This window comes from Elaeis guineensis, chromosome 3, assembly GCF_000442705.2.
Source record: "Elaeis guineensis isolate ETL-2024a chromosome 3, EG11, whole genome shotgun sequence".
Taxonomy (NCBI): Eukaryota; Viridiplantae; Streptophyta; class Magnoliopsida; order Arecales; family Arecaceae; genus Elaeis; species Elaeis guineensis.
Window position 1 is genome coordinate 97,078,375 of NC_025995.2, and position 10,948 is coordinate 97,089,322.

The 10,948-nt window shown below is 37.2% G+C and overlaps 1 protein-coding gene across 3 annotated transcripts; it reads left to right on the top strand.

Annotated features, from left to right (window-relative positions):
- Window positions 1–743: 743 nt before the first annotated feature.
- Window positions 744–10,164, top strand: LOC105041659 (small ribosomal subunit protein uS9). 3 transcript variants are annotated; one of them, XM_010918635.3, is made up of 2 exons: window positions 744–1,295; window positions 9,718–10,164. In XM_010918635.3, the coding sequence occupies exon 1, from the start codon at window positions 839–841 to the stop codon at window positions 1,274–1,276; it is 438 nt and encodes a 145-aa protein (XP_010916937.1). In that variant the 5' UTR covers window positions 744–838; the 3' UTR covers window positions 1,277–1,295; window positions 9,718–10,164. The 3 variants fall into 3 exon arrangements, with proteins under 3 accessions (XP_010916937.1, XP_073110177.1, XP_010916936.1); XM_073254076.1 differs by having other exon boundaries at window positions 9,729–10,164; XM_010918634.3 differs by having other exon boundaries at window positions 9,761–10,164.
- The last annotated feature ends 784 nt before the right edge of the window (window positions 10,165–10,948 follow it).

Here is a 10,948-nt window from a genome sequence, read left to right on the forward strand (position 1 = left end):
AATTATCGAGATATTATAAAAATTAATATAACGCCATAATATTATGAGATTCTGTTGCACTTCTATAACATCCTGTTATATCTTATAAATAATTATTAAAATATTATAAAAATTAATAGAATATCATAATAATATTTAACATTATGACACCCTATTATAGTTCTATAAACAATTATCGAGATGTCATAAAAACTAACAGAAAATTGTAATATTACAATTCTATGATATTCTGTTGCATCCTATAAATAATTATCGAAATGTAATAAAAATTAACAGGATATCATAATAATATTATGATATCCTATTTGCATTATATAGCATCATATTGATCCTATAAATGATTATTAGAATGTCATTAAAACTAATAAGATGTCATAATAATAGTATGATTTTTTATTTGCATCCTACGACATTTTATTATATTATTTTAAAAAGTAACAAAACATCATAATATTAGAAAAAAATATTTTATATAATTTTTTTAAAAAAATAAACTATATTAAATATTTATTTTCTTATTAATTATATTATGTGGTATAATTTGATGAGGTGGTGCATTTTTTTTTTCCATCTGATGCGGTGGACAAAGATCCTTGGAATTAAGAGTCAGTCAGTAGTTGGGTTGGCCCAGCTAGAGTCAGGTTTTCAGGTCAAGAGCCCATATCGTTATTTCTACGCTCCCAATCACAGCCGTCCAATTTGTGTATACCATCTTCGACCGTGGTATAAAACCCCAATGATCGATAGCATCTCCCACCATCAAACGCATCTCAGTGTTAGGGTTTCTCCTACCTCTCCTCCGGCGGCGGCGAAGGTAGCACCAGCAACAGCAGCGACAATGGCGGCAGCGGCGACGGAGTCGGTTCAGTGCTTCGGCCGGAAGAAGACGGCGGTGGCGGTGACGTACTGCAAGCGCGGCCGCGGCCTGATCAAGGTGAACGGGAGCCCCATCGAGCTGGTGAAGCCGGAGATCCTCCGCTACAAGGCCTTCGAGCCCATCCTCCTCCTCGGCCGCCACCGCTTCGCCGGCGTCGACATGCGCATCCGCGTGCGCGGCGGTGGGAAGACCTCCCAGATCTACGCCATCCGGCAGAGCATCGCCAAGGCCCTCGTGGCCTTCTACCAGAAGTACGTGGACGAGCAGTCCAAGAAGGAGATTAAGGACATCCTTGTCCGCTACGACCGCACCCTCCTCGTTGCCGACCCCCGCCGCTGCGAGCCCAAGAAGTTCGGCGGCCGCGGCGCCCGCGCTCGCTTCCAGAAGTCCTACCGTTAGATCCCGATGCCGATCTCTGGTGGGGGTTTCCTCTCTCTTTCCTTATCTCTTCTATTCCCCTATTAAAAGAAGAATACTTTCTTCTTTGAATTTGTCATTCTAGCTTTCTTTCTTGTTTTATATCGTGTTACTGCTGAAGTTGCGGATGCTAGAGTTTTGGATTAAGCTTATGAGTTAATTTCATTATATAATAATTTTTCTTTCTTTATTCTACGGTGCTTTTAATATGTTTGCTGTTTGTTCTCTCATTTTGGAGATGCTATCGGTTGTCTCTTTATTCTTTAGTAAGAATATTGTGCTAAGGCTGTGACTTGGTTGCATTTTTTTAGGTCATTAACGGACTTTCTTCTGATTAACTCATTATAAGTTCAACTGATTATAGACCTTTATTGTCCAAAATTTTAACTTTTGTTAGCAATTTGGTATGATTTTAATACAAATGCTTCATCTGGACATGGTGACGTTAGTGAAATTTGGGACAAATAGTTAAGTTGGCATCAACATTGAATAGGTAGCAGCATAAGGTCGATTCTTAATGTAGGCTTGCTGCAGCTTGGAAGCTTCCTCTAGCTAAGAGATTCCCCTTAGCGTCCATTATTGCAACATAAACATTTATCACTGGTTATTGCAAATTTTTGTCTGCCAATTTTCTATTTATGATCCCTTGTTGAAAGTCATGAGATTTTTTTTTTTTTTTTTAAATGTATACAATCCTCATGTAGACATAATCGTTGACATAAGAATGTAGAAGTTCAGGAAGTTGTCTGGGAGGTGGAAGTATTGAAGTCCCAAACAAAACCAACTGAGTGATATGCAGTGTAGGAAACCATCCATTCAGGCATTCAGCTGTAGAGTTTGCCTCTATAAAAGTGTGTTGCTTCAAAGGAGATCAAGGTAGCTGCAATATTCTAAATATCCACAAAGAGGGGATGAGTCTTGTCAATATAGGAGTCTGGTCTACCTATCCAGTTCATTATAGTTCTGGAGTCTTCCTCCAATATGATATGGGCAGTCCCCAAATGGAGATGACATAGGTGAGTCCTTCCCTTGCTTCTCTGAACTCTGCTAGCAGCACAATAGCATCATAGAGGTGGGTTCCACCCACTGCTAATAGAGTAGAGAAAGCTACGAATAACAAAACTCGCACCACTTTAGTTGCTTCCATACATCACACTACCATTGAACTTGACCTTAAAAGAGTTTGGAAGTGGGGGTTCCAATGTGAGATGAATCATAAAAGATGATGCGGAGACTGTGACAGTGGAAGCCTGGTTTTCTAGCTATCCTCCTAATAGCCTTATAATGGACAAACTCCAAAGCTTGAGTGTCGCTTTCATGAAGGTTGAAAACGGCTTTTGGTTTGCATTCTTAAGGATTCGCTCGTTCCTGGCTAACCAAATGTAGTATGCAATAACCATGAAGGGTAATAGCCTTCTCATGCTTTTCATGCCATACCCCTTCCCTCAAGCAACTTGCGGAAATTAGAAGGGATAGATGACCCACGTAAGAAGCTGCATGCCTTCAGACTTGTATGCCTATCAGGCTTTCAAAAAGCACATGACTCAGAGTCTTCTCAGCATCTAGGCAGCAAATGCTATGGGAACTAACATGAAAACCGAGTAGGTATAGAATGCTCCAACATGGAAGCTGATTCCAACTTTCTGCAAAAAGAGAGCAAATATTGGATGGATGCAAACCTTCTAAACTCAGGAGATGTTCATCGTGGTCAAGGGTCCTGCCCGATACAGTTTATGGAGATTTTTTGATTCTGAACTGCAAAAGGCTGTGGTGTCCCATTTGAGCCTATCCAGCATATCAACCAACGGGATGGCATTAGAGAGCACTCTGAATACCAGGTTTTCTCCAGAGGCCTAATGAATAAAAAAAATGTTCCACCCTCTGCTTCCAGAAATTAGTAGGTCCTTAACCTTCAAGTTTTTGAGGATGAAACTGTCAAGTGTGGTAGGCAAGCTGTTCAATGGGGTTGTGTAGGGCAAGAGATCTTGAAGAACATTTATAGACTATGATTCCTCATGAGGCATTTTACCCTAGACATAATGGCAGGGGCACAAGTACACATAGCCTTCCAGATGAAGGAACTACCAAGGATAGGTCTTGGTGGAGAAAGCGCAGACCATGTCCCATATCTCAGCCTCGTTGTTGTTGTCGGATTTCAGCTGAACCCTTCATCGTTGTTGTCAGATTTCAGCTGAACCCTTTTATACCAGCATACTTCTGCATTTTATTCTTTTAATTTTTCATCCTAGATGGTCTGGATGCTTGGTACTTTTGTTAAAGTTAATTTTCAATAGCTCTTCAGTTTCCTCCCTAAATCGTGCATGATACTTTGGTATCCAAACACCCTTACCTGTTTTCTACTCAAATCCATTTATCAGGATCTTTTAAGAATTCAAGGCCAATTAGCAACTTGGTAGGTTTCCTGATCGTATTCCATTTCCTAAATTTACTGTTAAATCTCTTTGATTTTTTCCCCCACGAGTGTCATTTCTAATGTATGGTAAGTATGAGGTTAGGAATAGTTAACTGAAAATTCTTGGAAAACACTAAGAAAACTATTTGTGAGAACCAAAAGCCGCTTTCTTCCCATCATCTTATCCTCCATTCCAGCACCCTTACATTCTCATTCCTTGTTTCTATGTTTTGCTTCCTTTGAGCAGCTTCTCTCTAGAACTCTGAACTCGTACTTCTTCGCCCACCTTTCGCATCTACTCACCACCATTCTGCACCTACAATCTCTGTCCCTCCTAGTTGCGTAGTCAAGATTTTCATCTTGGAGATTCAATATATAAATTAAAATAAATAAATAATGGGGTGGGGTGGGGTGGTGCGGACTCTGCGGCTGCAAAAGGCCAAAAAAAAAAAAAAAGGGCTTGGGCTAGGTTTAGCATTTCACGAAGATAAATCACTAAGACATGGGGGATGGAGGGTGGGTGTACAAATCATTAAGCTAACTAAATTTTTTTATTTTATAGCGGTTCAAAACTTTATACATACAGAATTTTTTAGATAATATTTACATATCTCTGAAGATATTGCATCAAAATTTGGGGGTTCAATTGAACCTCCAAGCCAAACTGTGGCTCCACCCCTGGTCCCTCCCTATCAACATTGGCACCTTCATGTCCCTCCCTATCAACATTGGCACCTTCATGTGTGGCCCATTATCTACTTGAACAAAAACAATTGGTTATGACATCAGTGGTCTTTTTCACCCATTGATGATTTATCTTTGTACCCCTTTTCTTCCTTCTCTAACCCTCCCAGGAAGAAGGGAAAGAAGAACACTTGTCAAGACCTGCAAGCATGCGCCTAGTCCCACATTAGTCGTATATCAGGGGGATCTTCTTTATTTAAGCCAGCATGAGAACATGGACGCATCGATGATCTCATGGATCTTCTTTAGAGATTGATCTAAACAACCCCCCCCCACCTACTAATAATATGTCGTGTCATAGAAAAGACTCATTTCAAATTAAGAGTTTAAAGGAGAACAATTAAATTTCATCGGGATTGCAAGATTTAAAGTGGTCGTCCATGAACAGCCATTGTGTGTTCCAGGATGGTATTTCAATAGACCTAAAATTGTGGTTACTTGAAAGCTGTTCTGGCGACAGCATCGGTCACCATGAGGAAGTGATATAAATTGGAAAACTCCATGAAGCTGTCTACGGTTAGGCATTTTTGAATTGCTTGCTGTCCAATGGCTGTGTGCAATGACCGCTAATGACAGGATACAACATTGATAATTTGGATCGTCGATACAATAGCCGGTTGGCATCCTCAATGTTCGTAGCACTCAGAACTGTAGAGGAGGCTACAGTTTAGCAATTCATGAAACATGTATCGACATATATACGCATGTTGCAATATTTCGATACATGTATTACTTCTAAAATTGTATACCGTGATAAGGTTCTGTAGATATCATACATGTACCGTAACTTCAGTGATGTGAATCGCTGTGGTAAAAGTGATGTGCATCAAGAACTATATATATATATATATATATATATATATATATATATATATATATAGATACATACATACATACATAAAAATATCGAGTGTATCGGTAACTTCAGCAGGTTGTATCGCTTGGTTAAAGTAGACAACGGGAAAAAAAAAAAGACCGCACGGCATGCAATGGATGTGTTTACCGTGGAGTAGATACCTGCAAAAATATGAAATGTATATAGGCGTCTTCAGTGATGTGTATGGCTAAAACAAAATTAAGGTGCATCAGAAAAATAAATACGCACCGCATACTTTAAATGTGTGTATTAACTATCTGATTTCTTATAATGGCATGGATGAACGGGCATTACAGACACTGAAATATGAATCGAGTACTTTAATAGTGCGTACATCTATTGAGGTTGGAGCTTGCAGTTTGGGAAGAGATAAATAGGAAAGCTAAGAAGACATTGAACGATTGAGGTTGGTAGGATAACCACCAGGTACGTGTATCGGTTCCATGATGGAACTTCCAAGGCCCTTCCCAAAGCATGATGCAAGAAATTGTTGTGGGCCCGTCCTTCCAACTTCCCGTATCTTCTCGGTTGCTGCTGATCTTGGGTTTAGGGTTGAGGTTGGCGTTGCCCAGATCCACTGAGGTCCGCATGGTTGCGTGAGCATCTGGGAGAAAACTAGATATTTAAGAAGAAATTTTTTATCAAAATTATTTTCGGTGGAGATTTTTCTGCATCCAAGCCAGCTGGAAATCAATGGATAATGGAAGAGAGAAAAAATTTGAGAGCTTATATGAGTCCCCGACTTCTTCTGTTTATAGAAAAAGATAGGACTAGAGATGGCAATGGGTAGGGTTTGGGTTGGGTAGTATACTACCCATCCTCAAACCCGAACTTAATATCCTATATCCAAATCCTACCCGATACCCAATCGGATAAGAAAAGAGATACCTATCCCCATACCCAACGGGTTCGGGGATATCCGTGGGTAACCCATTTCTCCATACCCAATCTATACCCGCCCCATACCCAACCCATACCCATCCATTCTATACAAAAAAAAAAGTAAAATAATTTTATGCATATTATCAATCAAAAATAGAATTACCAATTATATATATATACATACATACATACGCACATACACACTTCTAACACATACACACATACATGCATACATATACATACATACATATATATATATAATTATATATATATATAGAGAGAGAGAGAGAGAAAGAGTGAGAGATCATATATATATATATATGTGTGTGTGTGTGTGTGTGTGTGTGTGTGTATATATATATATATATATGTATATGTATATGTATATGTATATGTATATTCGGATATATATATATGTATATGTATATGTATATATATATTCGGATATGTATATATATATATATGTGTATATATATATATATATATTCGGATATGGGTTCGGGTATTACCCATATCCACAGGTTCGGGTCGGGTTCAGGTAGAAAATAACACTACCCATATCCGTACTATAGTTTTCGGGTTTTACCCAAACCCGAATCCAAACCCAATCAAACCCTATTTTTCGGGTTTGACCGAGTTTGGGTAGGGTGTATACCCATTGGGTCGGATTAATTTTGCCATCCCTAGATAGGAGGCCATTTTCGTAAAGATTAATTATCTAAAAAATTTTATATTTTTTGAAAATTTTTAATTTTAATATAATGTTTTAATTTTTTCAAGCAAGTATGTGTATCATTTTTTCGTTGCAATGTTATTCTGCTGTCAATCGGTGTTGAATTTTATCGTTACGATGATGATCTGAAAATGAGGTGTCAACCTGCTAATTGATGTGGCATATTATATATATATGACATGTCATCCATGTCATTAAGCCTAGGATATATTGGGATTCTGAGGAGATGGAGAGATAGGTTCTACAGCAGAAAGTTTGAAGAGGGTGAGGATTGAGATTAGGATTTTACTGATTTTCTTTTTTCTCGATGATCCCTCAACCATATGTAATAAATTAGGATAAAGAGCTAGTGGTCCTTTAAAAAGTGTAGGTTTGAGGGCATAGAAGCTTCCATATGATAGCATGGGCAATCACCTTAGTAGTAATTTTCTTCTTCCTCAGTGATCCTTCATCAAGCCTCTATATTTGTGGTCCCTTATCGAGCCTCTCCCTCTGTGGTCCTTCATTGATCCATTTGTTAGTGGTCCCTCATCAAGGTATTTGAAGAACCGTCTGAGAAAGCTTTTTGCAATAAAAGACAAAGATGAGTTTGATATTATATTAATCATATTATTCATTTCATTAATTAATTATAGAATGTCTATATCTGTCGTCTCTTATCAAACCTCTCCCTCAATGGTCTCTCATTGATCCCTCTGTCAGTGGTCCCTCATCAAGCTGTTTGAAGAAAAATCTGAGAAACTTTTTGCAACAAAAGACAAAGGTGAGTTTGATATTATATTAATCCCACTATTCATTTCATTAATTAATTATAGCTTTGTATCGAATAGGTAATAGTGTGATTTTATATTATAGAATGGGAGATAGATTCAACATACATATGCATCATGAGGGTACTTTGCAAAGGTATCTAGAAATGACATATGTAAGAGGGAAGATCAATACATAGGATAACTATGATCCAGATTTTATTTCATATTTCGAGTTGGTAGACATGGTCAAAGAGTTAGGGTATGAAAAAATAATAAGAATTTGGTACAGAGTTTCAAATATGAATATAAGTGATCAGGATATTAGAGAAATTAAGAGAGATAGTGAAGTGATGGAAATGGTACCCATTGCGCTTCAACATGGGACTATTGTAATATATATAGAAGCTGTGGTTGCTCAGGACTTAAAGAGTAAAAATACAATTGAAGTTATGGAGTTTGATCCTGAGGCTATGGTTACTGATGCAACTGATAGAACCAGTTAAGTGACAGCACTTGTAGGTAGTGAGAAGCCTATAGATGAAGATGATGATCTGGAGTACATGCCAATTAAGCTAAGCGAATCTGATGAGATTTGGAGTGACGATGAGCTCATGACAGATGATGAAGAGTATATACAAGCAAGGAATAGGAAGAATGATGTGAGGCAAAAGGGCAGTACTAGAATTCATGATGATATTGGTTCAGGTGCTATTGGAGCAGATGTACTTCAACCAATTGTACCAAATGAACAAAGATCAGATGCACTACAATCAGATTTTGAAATCGTCGAGAATAATAAAGCTTCTCATTCTGCACAAATTCATGATTACCATAGTGACTATGAAGCTTCAGATATTGAAGTTTTAACTCTATCTAGTAGTGAAGATGCTCAGTTTGAATCTAGAAGTAAGAAGAGGGTAAGACACACTTGCTACAATCCAAAGTGTGACAGTAGGGATGTGAAGTTTGAACTAGAAATGAAGTTTGAGTGTCCTAAGGAATTTAAGAATGCTGTTTAAAGATATGTTATAGTAAATAGATACAATAGTAGATGAAAAAGAAGTGGTGAGAAAAAAAATGAAGGCCAAATGTGTGGATAAGTATTCTTGGAAAATACATGCAAGCTGGATGTAGATCAAGAAGATATTTGTTGTAAAACTCTTCATAATGAACACAAATGTTGTAGAACTTTGAGAAATAGATAAGCTAATTTTGAGTGGCTTGCCAAGGAATACATTAACAAGTTTAGGATTAATCTTAGTTGGATTGTGCAAGAAATGAAAGCAGATGTGAAAGAAAGATATGCCTTAATTATAATAAGGATACAGTGTTATAGAGTCAAGTGGAGGGTATTGACAATGATTACAGATTCTCTAGAGGATCATTACAGTAAGTTGTAGTCCTATGTTGCAGAGCTAAGAAGGACAAATAAGAATGTGATTTTTAAGATTGAAGTTGATAGGCCATCAGAGGCAAGTCATATTTTCACAGGTTTTATGTGAGATTTGATGTCCTAAGGAGAGGTTGGTTAGTAGGATGCAGGCCAATCATAGGATTGGATGGTTGTTTCTTAAAGATATTTCTAGGAGGTCAACTTTTTTGTGCTGTAGAAAGACATGGAAACAACCAAATATTTTTAATAGCTTGGGCAGTTGTTGAGGGTGAGTGTGAGAATACTTGGACTTGGTTCCTAAAACTGCCGCTAGATAATATTGGAATGTATGATGGCTATGGCTACATAATAATTAGTGACTAGCATAAGGTACTTGCAAAAGCAAGGAGGGCAAAATCCAATTGCAACTATAGACGTAGGGTAAAATATAAATGTTGCCAATTTGAACTCTATGCACCACAATGCTAAATTTGATATTTTCATCATCACAGGTCAACCAAGGTTATAGTGTATATCAATCTCCCGAGACTGGATTAAATTATCTTAGGATAATGTCATTCATCATTACCATGTACTGAGTCTATATATCAATATTAATCTTAATTATTATATTTGTTTTTAATCTAAAGATGTCTGGAAGTACATCCATTCAAATTTTTGGAGGTTTTGAAGGTTGGAGCCCTACAGCTAGAGATGTACCAATCACAGAAAGAGGTTCTGAAGGTTCTAGACCTGTAGCTGAAGGTGCTTCAATCACAAAGAGCTTTGGGGATAGCCAAATCTCTTCATTAATTCGGACTCAACCAAGTCAGGAAGAAAAAGAATGAAGTTGTACTGTTTGGACATTTTGTAGGAAGCAAAGTATTGTTGTAATCAAGACAATAGTAGGCTGTTCCAGTTTGTAATCAGGAAGCAAAATATTGTTTAGACATTTTGTAGGAAGCATAGTACTGTTTGCCAGTAGTAGGCTATTCCAGTTGATCTGGGCATTCTGTAATCAGTTTTTTTTTTTTTTTTGGAATATGTAAGTTGTACTACTTTATATAATGACTTTTTCAAAGATGAATGACGTGAAATTCTGTTCCTTTCAGATTTGTTGGGTTTGCAAATTTGATGTTTCCATATTGTAGTAGTTTAGGTTTAGTATCGGTATGTCTTGTCCTATCAGGCCAAGACTTCCTCTTACTATTTTACATTATGACAGAAACTATATAGTGGTTCAGGTTCAGAATCAGTATTATTGTTAGAGCTTGTTGCAAGAGTCTAGTTTTTCTGTAAGTGACCACATCACTTAAAATGAGTCAGATATATCTTCTTAAATTGTTGTAAGGCATTGTTGCTTGTTAATTATCAGCAGAATTAATTCTATGATGTAGTTATCAGTAGGATCCTAATTTCCTATTCGCAACCAAAGCCTGCTTTACATTATTAATGCTATGTCTTTGATGTAATTTAGTTACAGAATACTCAATAGGTGATGTATTGAAAGCCTGCTTTACATTGCTAATGCCAGTTTAAAATATTTATGGTTGGTGGAACACATAACAATAAGAGTTGCTAAAATTATCTTAAACAATCTAAATCATAACGCTGGGATATATTAAGATAATATAATACAATTTATCATTGTTTTTACATGAAACATTACTACAGGTAAGGATCAAAACGTGAAACATGTACTTCAATCACTACCTCACACGAACAATCACAAACTAAGACAGCAACAGCCATACAACAGTAGCATTATTATCCATTAGAATACAAAGGTCCTAATATATATTTTTTTCTTCCTTTCTGCCTTGAAATCTCGAGTTTTAATTATTTGTTCTCCTCTTGCAGCTTTGCATACTCGACTTTTAT

Coding starts and splice junctions, on each gene's coding strand:
- LOC105041659 (XM_010918635.3), top strand. CDS start 839: ATGGCGGCAGCGGCGACGGAGTCGGTTCAGTGCTTCGGCCGGAAGAAG.